The 20,345-nt window shown below is 39.7% G+C and overlaps 2 protein-coding genes across 6 annotated transcripts in view; one reads left to right on the plus strand and one right to left on the minus strand.

Moving 5' to 3' along the window:
• MED12L (mediator complex subunit 12L) overlaps nt 1-20,345 on the minus strand; it is a 740,921-nt gene that overhangs the window by 512,059 nt on the left and 208,517 nt on the right. The window lies entirely within an intron of this gene.
• On the plus strand, nt 2,272-17,789 carry GPR171 (G protein-coupled receptor 171). Of its 3 annotated transcripts, none has more exons than XM_077488171.1 (2): nt 2,272-2,439; nt 16,547-17,789. In XM_077488171.1, the coding sequence occupies exon 2, from the start codon at nt 16,583-16,585 to the stop codon at nt 17,561-17,563; it is 981 nt and encodes a 326-aa protein (XP_077344297.1). In that variant the 5' UTR covers nt 2,272-2,439; nt 16,547-16,582; the 3' UTR covers nt 17,564-17,789. The 3 variants fall into 3 exon arrangements, with proteins under 3 accessions (XP_077344297.1, XP_077344298.1, XP_077344299.1); XM_077488172.1 differs by lacking the exon at nt 2,272-2,439 and adding an exon at nt 13,577-13,701; XM_077488173.1 differs by lacking the exon at nt 2,272-2,439 and adding an exon at nt 15,631-15,909.

The following is a 20,345-nucleotide window of genomic DNA, read 5'->3' on the forward strand; positions in this document are numbered from 1 at the left end:
TCGGGTGTGTTGAAGAAAACATTTCCGTAGCCTTCTTGAATACTGCTTCAAATCATTTCCTTCTGTGCCTGCCGCATTCAGGGCAGGCCTACCAGGATCCAACAAAGGTAAAAACAGAGAAGCTGGAGAAGAAGTGCTGCATTTTGTAACATTTTGCAGCAATGGACAAAGATGGCCTTTAGTTGTCTGAGGAATTATGACATATGAAATTTAGCTTTTGTCAGGTAGGCCGCTTGCTGCATGCCTGAGATAGAGCTAGAATCAGATGTAAAGACTGGTGTTTAAATTAGTTCCTGCTCTGGTGCAAGGGAAGCATTATCACTGTGAGGTTTAATGTTGTGCGGGACTTTAGAAAAGTTAATGTTTTCCTGGGGTTTAGCCAATGGTGGTTTCCACCAAAGCTATGGGTGTGGGTATTCCACTGTGGGGTCCTCACAAAGTAGGGTGCAGAACATAAGTTAAGCATGCAAGAAAGGAGTATGCGGCTACCCATCTGTGGACCACCTTGTAATGCATCTTTAAGGCAAAGGGGCGGGAGAAAGTGACTTAGTACCTTTCATGCCGCGTACACACGTATCAGACTATCCGGCGGACTTAGTCTGGCGGACAAACCGCCGGACTTTCCGAACTAGCGGTCCGCCGTACTTTTGAAATGAACGGACTCGCCCACACACACAGAGGAAAGTCTGTTCATTTTGAACGCGACTCCAGGTAGCCAGGACCAGCGAACTAGGTGTCGCTGGCCCCGTCACCTGGTATGGAGTTAAAGGGGAAGCCCTACGCCAAAAAAACGGCATGGGGGTCCCCCTCTAGGTCCATATCAGACCCTTATCCGAGCACGCTACCCGGCCAGTCAAGAAAGGGGATGGGGACTAGCGAGCGCCCCCCCCCATCCTGAGCCGTACCAGACTGCGTGCCCTCAATATGGGGGGTGCTTTGGGGAAGGAGGGGCCGACCAGCCCACCCACCCCAAAGCACCTTGTCCCCATGTTGATGAGGACAAGGACCTCTTCTCGACAACCCTGGCCGTTGGTTTTTGGGGTCTGTGGATGGGGGGCTTATCAAAATCCGGGAGCCCCCTTTAATAAGGGGGCCCCTGGATACCGGCCCCCCCACCCTATGTGAATGAGTATGGGTGCAGTGCAATAAATTATTTTTAAACCTTGTATGTTGTCTTTTTTTTTATGTTTTTTTCACAGATGAATGGGTAGGGGTACATTGTACCCCATACTCATTCACATAGGGTGGGGGGCCGGTATCCGGGGGCCCCCTTATTAAAGGGGGCTCCCGGATTCCGATAAGCCCCCCACACGCAGACCCTGACAACCAATGACCAGGGTTGTCGGGAAATGGCCCTTGTCCTCATTAACATGGGAACAAGATGCTTTGGGGTGGGTGGGCCGTGCGGCCCCCCCTTCCCCAAAGCACCCACCTATGTTGTGGGCACACGGCCTGGTATGGCTCAGGGGGGGGCACTCGCTCGTCCCCACCCCCTTTCCTGACCGGCCGGGTAGCGTGCTCGGATAAGGGTCTGATATCAACCTAGAGGGGGACCCCCGCGCTGTTTTTTCCGGTGTAGGGCTTCCCCTTTAACTCTATACCAGGTGACGGGGCCAGCGACGCCTCCTTCTACCTGGAGCCACGCTCAAAAAGAACAGACTTTTCTCCGGGCGGGAAAAGTCCATTCATATCAAAAGTGCGGCAGACTAGCACATACACGGTCGTATTGTCGTATTTAGGTGCAAAACTACTTTCTTAGTCCGCCGGACTTTTGGGTAAAAAAAGTCTGCCAGAGCCCACACACGGGCGGATTGTCCGCCGGACTTTTCCACCGGATTGTTTGATCGTGTGTAAGCGGCTTTAGGAGTTCTAAGCAGAAGTGACAGTAAAATGTGCAACAAGTGGTTTGAGGTAACACTAATAACTTAAAGTAATTTTCTTTTAGAGTGGGAAGGTTTAGAAGGTCTATTGGGATTTCATTGCTGTCTGGTTCCAGTTACAAAGATTTTCCTGTCCAGTTGATGGATATCAGACAAAACAGGAAGTGAGGGGAAATATCCATACAGCATTTAAAACTTCATAGAAAAATTACCTAAATGTGACATAGCCAGACAGAGGCTGTAAGCCTTCTTAAACCTAAGCTTAATATGCACACAAACATGAATACCGATATGCAAACAGGTGTGAGCAGGCTTCCTAGTACTGGCTCTAACAAGCATATGTGGTTTTCTAGTGATTGAGAAGTTTTTATCTCAGTTCCTCTTGTCTCAAAGCAAATTGTTTTCACAGCCTGTCCACATCCTCGTTTTATACAGTCCACAGAGCAGCAGCGCTCATTACAGAATGCAGTTCTCATGATGTGTCTTGCATCTTTCTTACATCTTTCTTGCATCTTACATTGTACAAGACCAAAGAGCTAACTATCAAGCAAGACAGAAGGTAACTCTCTATACACTTAATTAACACATATGTAAGACCAAAGAAATCATAACAGTTATAAAATGTTAACTTACTAGGCTGCAGATTTGTGTGTTTTTGTTGCCCATAATGGCACACATTTTCATGTGTTGACACGTTTTTAATGTGTTTTCATGTGCGTTTTGTGGTGTTTCCCTGCATACGTTTTGAATGAATTTTCGTAAAATTAATACATTTCTGTAGGCCGCAAAATTTGTTAATGTAGTAGAATTCATGCAGGCTACATTTCTATAACTTACAGAGGTTGATTTAATAAATATGGAGAGTGCAAAATCTGGTGCAGCTCTGCATAGAAACCTATCAGCTTCCTGGATTTTTGTCAAATCTTAAAAGCTTATTGGCTACCATGCTCAGCTGCATCAGATGTTGCACATTCCAGTTTTAGTAAATCAACACCATTGCATGCACAGAGAGCAGGCGTTATGAATTTGTATAACATGTCTATGGGTTTGATTTACTAACGGCAAATAGACTGTATACTTTGCAGGTGAAGTCACACTCTGCAAGGGCATCTGCTCCAGAGCTTAGTAAATGAGGTGAAGCTTCACTTTGCAAAGAATACCCAACCACATTCAGGGATTTTTTAAACAGCATTTTTCCTTACATATGATTGAATGATGGAAGTCAGCAGAGCTTCCCCTCATTTACTAAGTTCTGGAGCAAATGCCCTGGCAAAGTGCACAGACTATTTGATGTTAGTAAATAAATCCTCTATGTTTGATGCAGATTCCCTGCAGTATTTGACTGTGTTCTACCATTGCGAAAAAAACTAGCTGTGAACACAGAATTTTTGTAAGAAGTAAATGTTTTTTATCAGTAAACAGTAAACTCTTTCTTCCTTGTTTCAGTAATATCTGTGCAAATGGGTAATTTATTAATCTAGCACAGGCTGAAAACTATCAGTTTCTATGTTTTGCATAATTTTACACTCCTTGCACAATTCTGCAGAATTACAACATGTATAACATACAATTCTGTACTTTAACTGTTTTGTTTGGTAAGAAATTAGTAAAACTATATCATAAAGTTAAGAAATATCCTAGTTTTTAGCTTGCTGTAACAATAGCCAGCTTTAGGTTTAGGCAGTGAATGGTTTATAACTGGTCAGTGATTGCCTAATGTAGGTGATGGCACACATCTGTGGTTTGCACTGTGTAATTACATAAAATGAATAGATTATCTCTAGGATCAGTAATTAAGATATCACATAATTCTGAAATATACCACAAGGGCCAGAATCGATCAGTACACAATATCTCTTTTTTAATGCATGCCAGGTACCACTATCAGGCAGGAGGAATGTACTTTGTCTACACTAAACCCGTAATTGTGGACATCTGTGAAATCTGTAAGCATGTAAAATCCAGATTCACCAGTCATTTGTAGCAACTAAAATTCAGGTGTGTGGGGTCTGTATTACATGCCATTCAAAATAGGTGGCATTTCAACACACAATGGTACATGCATTGCAACAACACGCATTACCACAATGCAACAATGTGAATAGGCCCTAACGCCTCAGCTACAAATGCAATTTAAATCTTTTGCTTCTGAGAGTTTTAAGACCTTGCTGGCAGTAACCTCGATAGACTAGAGAGCTAAAGAATTAGTAGCTCAATAATATTACTATAAATGCTAGCAATTAATTGCTAGGAGTAGTAAATGCTCACTAAACAAATAACCTATGCTAACACTGCAGCTCTTATAATTCTTGAGTTGAATGCAATTGGTCACTATTACATGCTAGATGAGTAACCTATGTTCTCTCGTCTTAGTGATTAATCACTAGCCACATTAGCAGTGTGACTGAGCTTCTAAAATGACCTGTAGTCTAGCTGATGTCACAGACACATGTAGTGCATTAATAAAGTATTCAGACCCACTTCATATTTTCCAATTTTGGCTTTTTGTGTGATACGGCACTGCATTGCTTAAACTGACAATTGGGCAGTCGTGCGACATTGTACCCAAACAAAATTGATGTCTTTTTTTTCCCCACAAATAGAGCCTACTTTTGGTGGTATTTGATCACTTCTGTGGTTTTTATTTTTTGTGCTATAAACAAAAAACAGTGATAATTTTGAAACACTACAGGACATGCGCATTGGCTCCGGAGACACACTGTGGGCACGCGTGATGCGCGCCTGCTAAAGCATCTTAAAGAGTAAACGTTCAGCTATGACGGCTCGAACAGGGGAGTCAACCTTCCACAGTATAACTGTGGCGGCTAGTCCAGAAGTGGTTAATCTTCACTCAGTACCCCATAATGACACAGTGAAACCAGAATTTTAGATATGTCTGTGAATTTATTAAAGAATAAACTGAAATATCACATGTACTTAATTATTCAGACCCATTAGGTCCGATTTACACCTATGCATTTTTAGTGCTTTTTGCAGATTTGCACTACAGTCCATTTAACATGGTTTGCTGTGGAACACTTTCTGTAGTGCAAATCTGTGAATGCAAAAAGCACTAAAAATACATAGGTGTGAATCAGGCCTTACTCACTACTTTGGTGAAGCACCATTGGCAGCAATTGCTGCCTTGAGTCTTCTTGGGTATGATCTTTTTGGAGAATAAAATGGTGGTAGTTGCAATTTTTTATGTTGCACAATAGTCGCACAGGCATTTATCAAATGCATATTTTCTAAAATGAATTTTAGTGCAACAAACACAATAGTATGTCAGTTTTTTGGTGAAATATAAAAGACGGGTTTGCAATGAGTAAATAGATATCAAACATGTCAAGTCTTCAAACTGCTTACACCCATGGAATCACAAAAAAACGATACCCCAAATTCTCTATAAGTGATGCTTTAAATGCTTTTATAGGTTATCAGTTTACAGTGTGTAAGCTGCAATAATTGTTTACATACACGTGCACCCCCTACGCCAGGCATGCATGTGTATGTAGCAGGGGTAATGGAGGTGCTTTACATTTTTTCTAAATTGATTTGATTCAATTATTTTTTCATTTTTTTTCCTTATTGCTATCACAAGGGGGCTAAGAAGCCCCCTATGTGATAGCATGGGCAGATGACAAGTACTCTTTACTGAGACATTGGCGGTCTATTAGGCCCCCAATGACTCCCCTGCCCTCCAATGCACAGATCATGCTGGAATAAGTGCACTGGAAGGCAGGGGATTCTAAGTGCCCCATAATAGTGAATGGGCAGCTCTAGAGCCACTTTTAATGGAGAGCCCTTTGCTAGCTCTTAGAAATGGTGTCAAGCTCACAGCTAAGTAGCTTGACTTAACAACTTGTCTACCATCCCATTTATAAATGTACCTTAGTAGACAAGTGATTAAAGCCTGCAAGTACAGAAAAATACCAGTTGATGTGCCAGAAATGCACAAAAATATCAGTTGTGGGCTAACAACACACATTATTTTTGTGGATTGAGGCGCATCAGCTATGCCTAGTTTTATTTTACTAAACAACTTAAAGTAGAACTATGGACAAAACTTTTATTTTTATTTTGCATACACCAAGGGAGGGTTATAACACTTGTTAGATATTTTTTTTTTGCCATCTGTGTCCAAGTGCAGAGATTTTTCTTCACTTCCTGTCCCATAGCCAAACAGGAAGTGAAAGGAAATCCTTGCAAATTAAGGGAATTTCTTGGGGACCCCCAGGTCACCAGAACTAGTGTCCCCGATAGAAGATATCCCCTCTATAAATTTTCTGGGGACAACCCAAAATGTGAGATTTTTTTAAACAGGACAAATAGAGAGGGGGATTCTCCTTAATGGGGGCACAAACAGCAATAAAAACTGACAGGTTTTCTAATTTCGCTCTCCATCGAAAACTAAAAAAAGTTATACTTTCTACTCCCTGTCCTAATCTTGACAACATAGACACATAGACACTAATCATTCCATAGCCCTAAGATAAGAAATATGAGGGCTAATTCCAACAATGTATCCAGCAGCAAAGAGCTTTACTTGGCCCAAAACTATTTGTTGTTTGCTTTGTGGAGAGGAAGGGTTAGAACATTCTCATTTCTTGTCCTAGAGACATAATGGTACTGGGACAGAACACGCAACAAAAATATACTTTACTTACAACCTTTGCCAGCTTTTTGTTTTTCTCAATGTCTTCTTGTTGCAGTGACAACCAACCCTTCATCTCCTGTCCCAATGTTATAGGGACAGAAATAATAAGAAACCTCCCCAACAGGGACACATACAATAATAAAGCCTGACAGAAATTCTTAGCTTTCTGTACTCTCCCAGAAGGTTCCGTCATTCCCAGAAGGTACCACATTTTGAAAATAACCATCTTGTCATATGGCTGGGACAACCCTGGGTTATATTATTTAGTGAAAAGATACTCCCAAAAGCAATACAAATGCCTTTTGTCTAAAAGATCCCCATTTGATATGTGCAAACATTTCCAAAACACGGCTGTGCCTTATAAAACAGTATTCAATGCTTAAGAAGAATCATAAGCGTGAGGTGGCATCAGGACTTTACTACGTCTATCATATTGAATTCATATATTCCTATTCACTGTATTTATGTATGTATTTATGTATGACTATGTCTGTACAGTATTTGACAAATAGGCTTGTGCAATTCGTTTCGTAACTAACCGAAATTTGCCCGAATTTTGCATCTTTCGGACATTTGGATGTCCGAATAAAAAATAACGAATTTCAACTAATACAAAAGAAATTATAGCGGATATAACGAATGAATTCGACATGATTCGGTAATTCGTTAAAGATCTAATGAAACAATCTAATGAAAAAGAGATATTGTCATTGTGTGTGTTAATAAATTCAATAAACAAACAACTTTCCAAACTACGAATCGTTATCATGAATCAGTATACATACATAAATATCGAATTTCAACTAATGCAAAAGAAATTATAGCAGATACAAATGAATTCGACATGATTCGAGATTCAGTATATCGAATATCGACAGTTTACAGAAATAACAAATTATCCGAAAACGTATTAACGTAACATAACGAATATAACAGAACGAAATTATGTATTTTACGAATGACAACGAACCAAAACTAAACATTTTCCATTGTGCACAAGTCTATTGACAAATCTTATCTATCAGTATCTGCACCTCCTTCTTGATGCAGAGGAAGCTCCAATTATTGCCATGTTTAGCAGATGCAGACGTTTGTGTGAACAAAAATGCATTTAGTGTATTTTTCCTGAACATTAGTGTTTGATAAACAGCTGTGTAAATAGCGCCTGACAAAAAAATGCAACAACCACCATTTTATGCTCCATAGCCCCGACTTTCAAAAAACATATGTTTGGGAACTATAAAAAAATGGTTTGGGTGAAAATTGGGTAAAAATTTGGTAATTTAAAAAAAAATGCTAATTTTAACATGTATGTGAGGAATTTTTAAAATGACCTGGCTTTCTGAAGAGCAACTCAACTGTAGCCTGTAAATACATTACTATCAACAGGCTTCAGAGTTAGGTACACTAAGGTATTGATCCTTTAAAATGTAAGAATGGTCTGATTCTGAGTGTGCAGACCCATGCTTGTCCATAAAAATAAAAAAATAAAAAAAATATGTTTTATATTTTTTTGTTTCTGAAGAAAGCTATTTTTTTAGCCAACAAAGAAAGTCCAGTTTTCCAGTTTAGCATGAAGACACAGTAATGTGTAATGCTGAATAAACTAGTATGAATTTAGGCAATAATGATGCTTGCACTGAGCAAATTAAAAACTGACTAAGGCCAGGTTCACATATATGCGAATTAGATGCAGACAGGAGAGTGTGACCGGCTCTCAATGCACACTGGTCCAGGGTGGCCACGGAGCAGATTGCAGAAGGGTCCTGTGGATGTTTGGGTCCGGTTCAGATGTAAATTCAAGCAAAAATTTGGACCTGAATGACACCTGCACCGGTGAACAGACACGCACTGGACTCCAGGCACTCAAAGTTTTGGTGGTTCCAAGAATTGGCATTTGGACAAGCTGCAGTAACTCTGCGGAATACTTTTAGACAGCTTCTTAAAAACTGTCATAATTTATTTTAAATCTTACTCCCAGATAGCAGTCAAAACCAAACAAGATTATTCTTGTAATATATATGGATGCCTACCTTTTTCTGTGCTGCTTTTTGACTCATAGTCAAAGAGCTTACTTTAGTTATTGTAGAAACATGGTAAATGTCGCTTGCATCCCATAAATTTCACCAGGGGAGGGTTTGCATAAGTAAAATACAGTGTGATTAGACAAACAGTAATCATGGTGACTATATTTCGAGAACTGTGAGTCATGTAGTTATTCCATAAAATACATCATAAACCTTGTATCTGCATAATATGCACTTTTGAGTCAAATATTTCCACAAGTCTATATAACGCAGCACCTGAGCAATTAAAATACTACAACTTGCTTGATGACTGTGTGACCTACTAACACTAATACCGTGCACACACGACCGGACTTTCTGGCAGAAAAGGTCCAACAGAATCATTTCAGCGGATATTCCGATCGTGTGTGCTCTTCATCTGACTTAAAAAAAAATAATTCTGATGGACCTAGAAATAGAACATGTTTTAAATCTTTCCGACTGAATCAATTCCTATCGGGAAAACCGTTTGTCTGTATGCTATTCCGACGTACCAAAAACGATGCAAAGGGCAGCTATTGGCTACTGACTATTGAACTTCCTTTTCTAGACCCATCATAGGTCATTGCGTTCTAAACGAACAGTGTGATCGTGTGCAGCCAAGTCCGTTTCAGCGGAACTCCGTCAGAAAGACAGTCAGAGTTTATACACACACGCACTACATTGTCAAAAGTATTGGGACACCTGCCTTGACACGCACATGAACTTTAATGGCATCCCAGTGTTAGTCTCTAGGGTTCAATATTGAGCAGCTGTAACAGCTCAATTGCAGCTAAAACAGCTTTTCTGGGAAGGCTGTCCACAAGGTTTAGGAGTGTGTCTATGGGAATGTTTGACCATTCTTCCATAAGCGCATTTGTGAGGTCAGGCACTGATGTTGGATGAGAAGGCCTGGCTCGCAAGTCTCCGCTCTAATTCATCCCAAAGGTGTTCTATTGGATTGAGGTCAGGACTCTGTGCAGGCCAGTTAAGTTAGTTTACCCCAAACTCACTCATCCACACTATATTGCCAAAAGTATTGGGCCACCCCTCCAAATCATTTGGTGCAGGAAAGATTATGGTGTGGGGTTGTTTTTCAGTGGTTGGCCTTGGCCCCTTAGTTCCAGTGAAGGGAACTCTTAAGGTGTCATGTTTTCACCTTTGGGGGAAGAGTCTGGGGATGGCCCCTTACTGTTCCAACATTACTGCGTACCAGTGCACAAAGCAAAGTTCCACAAAGACATGAATGAGTGATCATACAATATATATATATATATATATACACACACACACAGTATCTCACAAAAGTGAGTACACCCCTCACATTTTTATAAATATTTTATTAAATCTTTTCATGTGACAACACTGAAGAAATTACACTTTGCTACAATGTAAAGTAGTGAGTGTACAGCTTGTATAACAATGTAAATTTGCTGTCCCCTCAAAATAGCTCAACACACAGCCATTAATGTCTAAACCACTGGCAACAAAAGTGAGTATATTCCCTTATAAATGACATTCCATGTCATCTCTTTCAAGGTTGTCATGGGCTTCTTCTGACTCTAACTGGGGGACCGGGTTCCAACATAACCTATGTTTTCATAAGCACTCAATATAATATGTGTACTTAGGTTCTTATTTACCTGTAAAGTTGTGCTGTATTGACAGATTTTTCCTTAATACTTGAACTTTTACTCAGCTGTGCCTAAATGGCTATGATCTGTAACTGGGTTTGGATATCCATGACTTTAACTAAATTCATCTCCGGGATTTCTCCAGAGCCTCTCTCATCCTCTGGAATCTCTACCTCAATCTGTCCGGCTATCTTCTACTCTAGCTGCCTTTAGGAAATCCCTGAAAACAAATATCTTTAGGGAAGCATATCACGCCTCCAACTAATCTTTTACCACTTCCATCAGCTCATTTCTCACATGTACAACCTTTTCTACCACCTGCCCCACCCTATTAGATTGTAAGCTCTTCTGAGCAGGGTCCTCTTAATCCTCTTGAATTTTATTGTATTGTAACTTTATTGTCTCCCTTTTATATTGTAAAGTGATGTGTAAACTGTTGGCACTATATAAATTCTGTATAATAATAATAGTAATAATAACTTTAACAAAAGCTGCCTATGCAGGTAAGGGGCACCAGCAGATATATTGAGCAACTTTGGCTAAAATCGAATTATTCCCATGCTATAGGTGTAAGCCAGAGGTGTACAGTACCTCTTAAAGCCTGGCAGAAGAACTCCCAGAGATGCCCCCTATCCAGCCTTGTTTCTATGATGTTGCAAAGGTACTCCCAGGTGCTTACTGCTCACCCCCACCATCACAGGAGCAGTCTCTCAAACCTCGGCAAGTTTGGAGTTCACTATCTCCTTTGTTGCAGCATTGCTAAGTTCAGAGCTACTGTTATGGGCAAATAAAAAAGTCCATTCAAGGGGGTTTAAATTAGAGAAAGAGCTCTCTCCTGTGATGGTAGAGAAAATTGGTATTAAAAAGCCAATACTAAATTGGCCCCTTCACACTAAAGTGGTCATTACAAAAGGATTTATGTTCTGCCATGCTACTGCATAGTGCATTGTGGCACTATTCAAAACTTTGTAGTATGGGCATTACTGTGTTGCATTATTGGACAATAAAACAAGTGTGACTACAATATACTGTATATGTCTTTGAGAGAGAGTTGGATTGGAGATAGTATGCCACTTATTTATTTATCACAGGTATTTATCTAGCACTGAAGATTCATGTAACACTTTACACGCACATCGGTCCTTGTGCTCAGGGAGCTTACAATCAAAATCCTTATTTCACATGCATACATACACATACTAGAACCATATTAGTCAGGAGAAAATGAATCTACTAGCATGTTCTTGGACAGGTTTCACAGAGTCCACCTCTTAAGTTCAGAGCTGGGTGTACTTTACCTAACTAAATAATAATAATAATAATAATAATAAATACCATGGAACCTCTATATCTCCACGGGGGAGGGAAGGAGACGGATCGATGCGATTTAGGGGGGTGGGGGGGGGATTTTGGGGAAGGAGATGGGAACTCCCCCTCTCTCCCCCCCTCCCCCTCTCTCTGGCTTGGTTCCCCCACTTTTTTTTTTTGGGGGGGGGGGGGGGAGAAGAATAGGGGGGAAAATATTAGGGGGGAAGATGAGAAAGAAGAGGATAACAATACAACTCTGATCTGATTGGGAACAGTACCAACCGAGGATCAGACATGGGGTATGTGGGACTGAGAGAGAAGTTTCTATGATACTGTCCCGATATATTATATATATTACCACTAACCTGGCCTGTTCTCTCTGTGGATTTATACATTACACTATAAGGGGAGTAAGAAGCGAAGGGAATAGAGTGAATTATTATGCTATTTTTGTTTATTATGTATGAATATGGAAACTTGATGTATGACTCTTAGATTGTTTATGTAGAATTCTATTCTTGTTTACTTGAGAAAAAAATGGAAAGGGAAAAAATAAATAAATAAAGAAATTGAAAAAAAAAAAAAAAAATATAGAGGGTTGCAGAGGATGAGGATGTGAAAGCTGCACTCCAGAAAGATATGTAAAAACAATAAATGCAGTTGTGTATTTATTTAAAAAACACATAATAAATGTAAATGCAACTAGTATAAATACTGAATTTGACTTTATTTTAGCTTTTTGCAAACCCCTGTACAGCAGCATTTAAGAGTTAGGACCAGCTGGAAGTCTTGCTTATAGATGTGCAAGGTAGGGTGACCCATCAGTCTGTTACTGCTTTTCAGCCACAGGTTGGAGAAAGGAAAGGAAAGGTAGCTTGCTTAATTGCAGCAGAGAATATTAATTTCTTCTGAGCTGTCAAAAACCTGGTACACACAATTTTTTTCGATTCAACCCAGCGGTTAAAAAAAAAAAAAAAAACTGTCAGCTCCTGTCGGGGCTGCTGTACTAATGGTCCAATGTTGGTACAGCGGTCTCCACTGCTGAGTTGTTGTGTTCTGAGAGGAGGAAGCCCCATGCCAGAACACTCTGGTCAGCAATCTCAGCCATTGACTGAGAGTGCAGATTGGTTGATGGTCGCCTGCTGGTCTTCCGGCATCGTCTGACAGAAGCTGCCAAATTGGCTGGCTTCTGTGGGACTGGCTACCATACACATGGGCTGATGTCGCTTGGCATTCAGGCCATGTGTACGGGGCTTTACTGTTAGGCCGCGTACACACGCAGGGACTGTTCGCCCAACTTTGTCCGTCAAACAGTTTCAGCAAACAGTCCGCTCAAAATTAGCATGGACGGACATGGCCACACACGACGAACGAACAGTTTGCTGAAACCGTGCGCGATGACGTGAACGGCACGTACGACGGGACGAAAAATACGACGTCCTATACACTGCATTATAACTTTCGGCGTGTAAATCCTTTCTGAGCATGCGCGGAACTTAGTTTGATGAACAAGCCTACACACGAGGGGACTGTTCGCTGAAACAAAGTTTCAGCGGACAGTTTTTCGGAATTTCCGAAAAACCTTGTTCAGCGGACTGTTCGCTGAAACTGTCCGCTGAAAGCCCACACACGGGCGGACTGTCCGCCGAAACACTGTTCAGCGGACAAAGTTGGCCGAACAGTCCCCGCGTGTGTACGCGGCCTTAGGATGCCTGCATAGAAAAACAAAAATACAATTCCCATATATAGTATATAGTTCAAGCGCCCTTACAGTACTTGTAAAGATTTCATTTGCTGTATAAACCAACCAATTATCCATGTTTCCATGTCCCGAGTCAATTTAAACTTCACGGGGAGAACACTCACATGATATTCATGAAAAAGTGTTTGACCTGCTCCTAAGTTGTGGCCAAAGTGTAGAGCACACTCATATGGGATATATGGAAGAAAACACTTGCAGTGTGGGTATTTTTGACATTCACAGTTACTAAAAGGGAAATTTTAGATCTTTTTATATGAACAAAAACTTTAGTTTCAACTACGTCAATTGACATGTAAGAGTGAAACCACAACAACCACAGTGCTACTTGTTTACCAGGAAAGACGATTGCATATTATATATGAAAAGATGACAGCAGCAGTGTAAAGCTGCCAGCAGCCCAGGACAGTCGGCACAGGTATTGTCTCTTTTAGAACACATTTCATAACAATATATACAAATATAGTGTTTTATTTGCTTTACTGTGAATATTTTTTTAAGTGATATCACGTGTTATAAACATAAACAAACAGCAGCTCACGAAAGAAAGATTTAATTATAATTTGCAACTCCTTCTAAATTACAGGGGATGGTGGTTTTACAATTCTGTTCTATGCAGGCTAATCACAATCTAAAATATAGTATATTCCAGAGCTGGCCAGGTCCCCTTGTAGAAGAATTCCAGGTGTGTAGATTTTTTCATAGTTACATTGGTACAATTTTGAACAATGTCAACTATGCGTATACCATACCCGTGGGGTTCCTCCAAAAGTTGTAAATCACTGTAGTAAACCAAACTACTCGAATGATCTCCACTAGCTTATAGGTCCCATGCTAAGTAGCTGCTCTGCTGCATTATGAACACCGGTGGTCATCGCTTCAGAATGGATGCCATTCAGAGATATCATTGCATTTTTCAATGAATGCAAAGAAAATTTGTTTCTCTGTAGAAAGTCGAGGATGAAGGTTAAAAAAAAAACACTTTTTGTTAACCAGTCCTTGCTTGAGTGGCAGTATGAAGTTAAAGAAGAAATCTAGAAGCTACTATTCAGATGGTATATGGTCCCCAGTAGACTGGCCCATGTCTCCTCGGCCTCCTCCATCCCCTGCTTGAGGTTGCCCAGAACCTGGGACTTTTTATCACATTTGGTGGTCTTGCCTGATGGCTCAACGGTTCTGGCAACAAGTGCATCAACTCCTAAACAACATTTTTCAAGCCAGCCAACTGAGACCTTACAAAATCATAAGCCAGTAGGATTATCCAATTCCCAGTTTGCTCTTAAAACCCACATACTGACTGCTGCTAAGCTATTATAGCTAAAGCCTGGCTATCACCAAGCATTTAATTCTCAGAAGTGCAATCACAAATACATCGGACCTTGATAAAAGATAAGTTGACAGCACGCTTACAAAACACCATACCTGAATTTTGCAAAATCTGGGTTACAATATTCCTTCCAAGACACTTTGACTGTACTCTACTGAATCTATGACAAGTCTAATCCATACTCTAGAAAGATAAATTCCCCAGAATCCTTCCCCCTATGCCCTAGCCCATTCTTTTCATGTCTTCTCTTTCTTCCTTGCTTTTCTTTACCACCTTCAGAGACATTACACAATATGGCCTGACTCATATTCATACTGTTGAAACTTATTCTTCATAACTTATTTATCCTTCAATACCACTTGTCTGTCAAGATGTGATGTTGCATAATATTCTTTATGAAAACTCAATAAAAACTATTGAACAAGAATGAAATACAGGTGCAGATGACCTGTGTTCAAGATGCAGCAATGCAGTCGCTCAGGCAAGCAGAGATCCTACTACAGTGATTTCTAGCTTCCAGGGGGATCCTACAAGTATGGTGTATGCATAGATACACTGGTCCAACCTAATGTAACTATGTAAAAATATTAATGCCTGGGTTTCTTCTTTAACTTGATTCTGCCATGGAGATATAAGAAAGGGCTGGTTAACAAAAAGTATTTTTTCTTTCATCCTTCATTCACCACTTTCTATAAAAAAAGGAGAAGCATGTGAAGTGAGAGACAGTTTTAGAATAGTGCACTGTTGTTACATTTTTGTGCTGAACATTACAAATCCTTTGGCTTATTACAGGCATTAATACCATCTATGGCTTAATTTTAAAGCCATAACTCCCTTGTCATGCTTGTAAAAGGACATCATCTTTCATTTTGCATTTTCTTACTTAATTTTCTGAGCAAACATCAAATGCCAGTTGGGTTGGTGATATATTAGTATACTTTCTCTTTCTTTCATAGGGGTGTCAGTACCATTAGTATTTGCCAACAATAGGAGTATGGCTTAATATATTTTCACAGTGAATTGCATTGAATAGCCTTTATTTCAGAAATGGAAACAAATTAAATATCCAGCGCTTATTAAAAGAAACTTTAATGATTCTGCCATGAATATAATTTTTCAGGCAATTCCTGTAATGTGGTGACAGTTTTAACCCAATTGTGTTTCTGTGTTCTCACCCTATCGCATGCACCCCGAAGAGAAACAACAAGCAGCAGTACTGACACACATTGTGCAGGCAGGATCCACTATCAGTACCATTTAAAAACTGGTCCAGAGCAATGATGTGCAACCAACACCAAAGTGAGTGCATGTAATCAGGAAGTATCTGAATAAGGCTGATTGAGATCAGCAGCACTCAGATTAAAAAAAATAAATAAATAAAAAAAAAAAGAACAAAAAGGAAGGATACAAGAAAGGTGAAAACAATATTTTATGTGAAAAAAAACATGACACTTGTTTATGACACACAGTGCTTTGGCAAACTATATGTCATCTAGTTACAATTTAGATCTAGTTTAAAGCAGCTAGCTTTATTCTGGACATATTCAGCGTGAAGTACATATTGGGATTGATTTATTAAAACTGGAAAGTACAAAATCTGGTGCAGCTCCGTATAGAAACCAATCAGATTCCAGGTTTCAAAGCTTAATTGAACAAGCCGAAGTTAGAATTTGATTGGCTACCATGCACAGCAGCACCAGATTATGCAGTCTGCAGTTTTAGTAAATCAACCACATTGTCTGATGTGCGCAGAAACATAGGTTGTCAACCACTGTTCTGTTTTCCTATTATTTTTACATTGATTTCCTACTCAGTTTGAAAGAGTGCACTGCAATTAAGACATTTATAAATTGCTGTATACAGTAATCTAATGCATGAGCAGAAGTTTTCCATATAGCTAAAGAATAAACCATATTGTTTTTATGCACCATTTCAGGTCTTTCCTTGGAGCTGACTGCAGGGCTATCTTACAATGGACAATACCAACAGTTCTTACATTGCCTGTAACGTCAACAGAGACTTGGAACCATTCACATATTTCTATTGGATAATATTTTTGGTAGGCTTTTTTGGGAGTTGTTTTGCTTTGTGGGCTTTCAACCGGAAAGACAACAGCCAGAAATGTACAAATGTATACCTCATAAACCTGCTGGTGGCTGATTTGCTACTGACTTTGGCTTTGCCATTCAAGATTGTTGTTGACTTGGGATGGGCTTCCTGGAAGTTAAGGATCTTTCACTGCCAGGTAACAGCATGTATGATTTACATTAACATGTATATATCAATAATATTCCTGGGATTTGTCAGCATGGATCGGTGTCTACAGACTATACAGAGTGCAAAACTGTACCAAATACAAAAAAGAGGATTTGCTACAATGTTATCAGTAGTTGTTTGGGCTTTGGTGCTGGCCATCATGCTACCAAACATGCTGATTCCTATAAGAGACATTCCAGAACAGGAGGGCGTTGGATGTATTGACTTTAAACAGAAGATTGGAAAAGACTGGCATGTGCTCTCCAATTTTATCAGCATTGCTATATTTTTGAACTGTTCCTGTATAATCTTGATTTCCAATTGTATTACCATTAATAGACTTTATAAAAATAAGGACTGTGAGGAATTTAACAACATCAAGACAGCATTTGTGAAAATTTTTCTAATAACAGCTGGGTACATCATATGCTTCCTTCCCTACCACATAGTCCGAATTCCATACACGTTAAGTCAAAATGATGTCATCACAGACTGCAGCCTGAAACAAGTCCTTTTCCACGCAAAAGAATCTACACTGTTGCTGTCCGTTTCAAATCTTTGCTTTGATCCTATTGTGTATTTCTATTTCTCCAAATCCTTTAGAACTAAACTAACTAAAGTAACCAAAACATTTTCTGTAAAGAAAGAGGTTAAAGTTGCGGCCTCTGAAGACACAGTAATAGAAACAGCAGCCTAGAAAAGCATCCATCAGGGTATCCATACATCAAACATGAAGTCAGAAGATGCTTCCAGGATGCATTGTATAAAGGCAAAAAAACATTCATGAAAAATTTGTATTTAGGTGCAATCTTAAATATTATTCATAGCACTCGTTTACTTTCCAACCATATTTTATATTGTAATTGACGTGAACATAAAATAACTATCTGGTTGCTATGGGCCATTAAAACTTTTATATTTAATATGGTTCAGCAATAGTATATATTTGTTAACATAGGTAAATTCTGATGCATTCATTGGGCTTTCTATGGCACTTATCTTGACATTCAGGGAAGATTTAATCCTTGCTGAGTGGTGGGAACAGAAGGTAAATAATAATGAAGCCAAATAAAGATTTTAGACGCAAAATTCTCATTCAAGAATCAGATGGTTGGTGTGCAGAAGGATCATAGTAGTGATTGGAAGTACATGCACTGAGATCTACTTCGAAATAGTGGAGTCAGTAAAAAAAAATGATAATTTGCCACTCCAAATGTTGTATTGTCAAAAGGTCATTGAAACCAGCAGCTGTAACATTTGCAGACATCCCAACCTGCAAAAACTCATTTCAGGGAGGTGGAGCTCCATGGCAGCAAACGCCCAGCCGCCACTTTCTGGGGGGGATGGGGGGGTGGGTGGCAGTGGATGGTGTCAGTGTTTTTTTTTGGAGAAGGACACAGAGGGGGCTGGAGGAGGAACACTCAGGGAGCAGCTGGGGATGAGCGGCGCGGCTGGAGGGACAGCTGTGATCATCGATCTCCCTGTATAGCTTTTTAACCGTCAGCCGCAGGAGGGAGAGAATGAGAAGTGGCTGTCAGCTAAAAATCTATACAAAGGAGATTGTGATCACAGCTGATTCCTGCCTTACTGATCATTCCCAGGAGATTGGGAGGCGCTTGCAGGTGTGCGGGAGCCGCCGCAGAAATGTGGGAGTCTCCCGCACTTGAGATGTCTGCATTTGCCATATTCTAAATACAGTGAATGTTAATTGGACCTGGTTTTACCTTTCAAGAATAAAAAAAACAATTTAAAGGCAAGCAGTGGCAAACTTAGCTTTATCTGGTATACAGTATGTGTATGCAGGAAATGTGCTTTTCAACTAGTACCAATGGTGTAGGGATTCCATCCCTAGGATGAACATTTACCACACAATAAATATGCTCCTACATCTTTCTCTTTTAAACTATGGGGTTGATTTACTATAACTCAAGAGCACACAGTCTGGAGAAGCTCTGCATAGAAACCAATCAGCTTCCAGTTTTTTTTGTCAAAGCTTAATTGAACAAGCTGAAGTTAAAAGGTGATTGGCTACCATGCACAGCTGCACCAGATTGTGAACTCTCCAGTTTTAATAAATCAACTCCTGTGTGTCCTAGTGTCAAAGGAACATGTATTGCAATGCTTGAATCCTAAATATAAAAAATCACTATATACTGTAAGATTCATATACACTGTAGTTTAATTGAACTAATGCATGCTATATATTTTTCAAATGCAAAACTCCCAAAACATAGCATGTACACATACTTTAAACAATAAACAGGGGTGTGTAGTCTCATGCACCAAAACACCAATGGGAGGACCAAAGACCTAATCTTTATTAGGATTTTGGTAAATAATTATTGTGTGTGTTTATTTTTACATATTATGATGGAAGACTTGAGCACTTATATCCCAACAAAAAAGACTAGGGGATGGAATATTTGTCACCAACACTCCTGCCCCAAAATTGCGGTATTTATAGATGGAGGTTCTGCCAAAAACACCAACAAAACAAAGGAATAGAAAAGGCTTTTTGATAATGTGGCCCTTTACTGAGAAAGGTAAAGATTCCCTTAAAGAACAGAGACTTTGGCAATACTTTGGCAGTGTTTTGAACAACAAAATTAGTCGGCTAAACCCACCACTGTATTACAACTAGTACAGAGATTGGATTGTGAAAACCAGCATAAAATGGGGTACAAAGAGCCGTTAAGATGGTCTGTGAGGCTATCCACTCTATTACTGTAGTTTACCAGTAAACTATGATGAATTTTCATGTGATCTATTGATGGAATTGATATATATTGATGATATTTACATAGTATCAAAATATGAATATTATTTTAATTTGTAAATTATAACTTTTAGGTAGTAAGGATGTAATACTGAGGAATAGTTGAGCTATAAATTCCAATGTATCAAGTTATAAATTATAATACTCAATGCCAGGAGGTCTCCAAACTTTCTAAAAAAAAAAAGTTTGCTGTCCTTCAGACTTTATGGGGCCAGTGGGGGTAGAAAATGTCCCTAAGTCAGTGGAGGAAACAATGCCTTGGATTCAGGTCAGTAGGAATAATAAAATTACAAAACACCTGTTATTTGTAGGAGGACTAATGCCTCATAATTAGTATTAGTGGCAGAAAAGATGCCACATTTTTTGTGTCAGTGGAAGAAATAGTTCCCCATCTTTGGTGTTAGTGGGAGGAATAATGTCTCGTCGTTGGTATCAGTGGGAGGAATAGTGCCCCATTACTGGTATCAGTGGGAGGAATAATGTCTTGTCGTTGGTATCAGTGGGAGGAATAGTGCCCCTTTACTGGTATCAGTGGGAGGAATAGTGCCCCATTGTTGATGTCAGTGGGAGAAATATTGCCCCATTGCTGGTATTAGTGGAAGAAATTGTGTCCAATCATTGATGTTAGTGAGAGGAATAGTGCTTCATCACAATGGCAGGAATAGTGCCGTAAGGGCTGGATAAAGGCTAGTAAAGGGCTGTA

This window comes from Lithobates pipiens, unplaced genomic scaffold, assembly GCF_037356315.1.
Source record: "Lithobates pipiens isolate NorthernLeopardFrog02 unplaced genomic scaffold, aLitPip1_a1.2 Scaffold_18, whole genome shotgun sequence".
In the NCBI taxonomy this organism is placed as follows: domain Eukaryota; kingdom Metazoa; phylum Chordata; class Amphibia; order Anura; family Ranidae; genus Lithobates; species Lithobates pipiens.

What these genes read in the sequence shown, in the direction of transcription:
- GPR171 (XM_077488171.1), top strand. Translation starts at nt 16,583, where the DNA reads ATGGACAATACCAACAGTTCTTACATTGCCTGTAACGTCAACAGAGAC.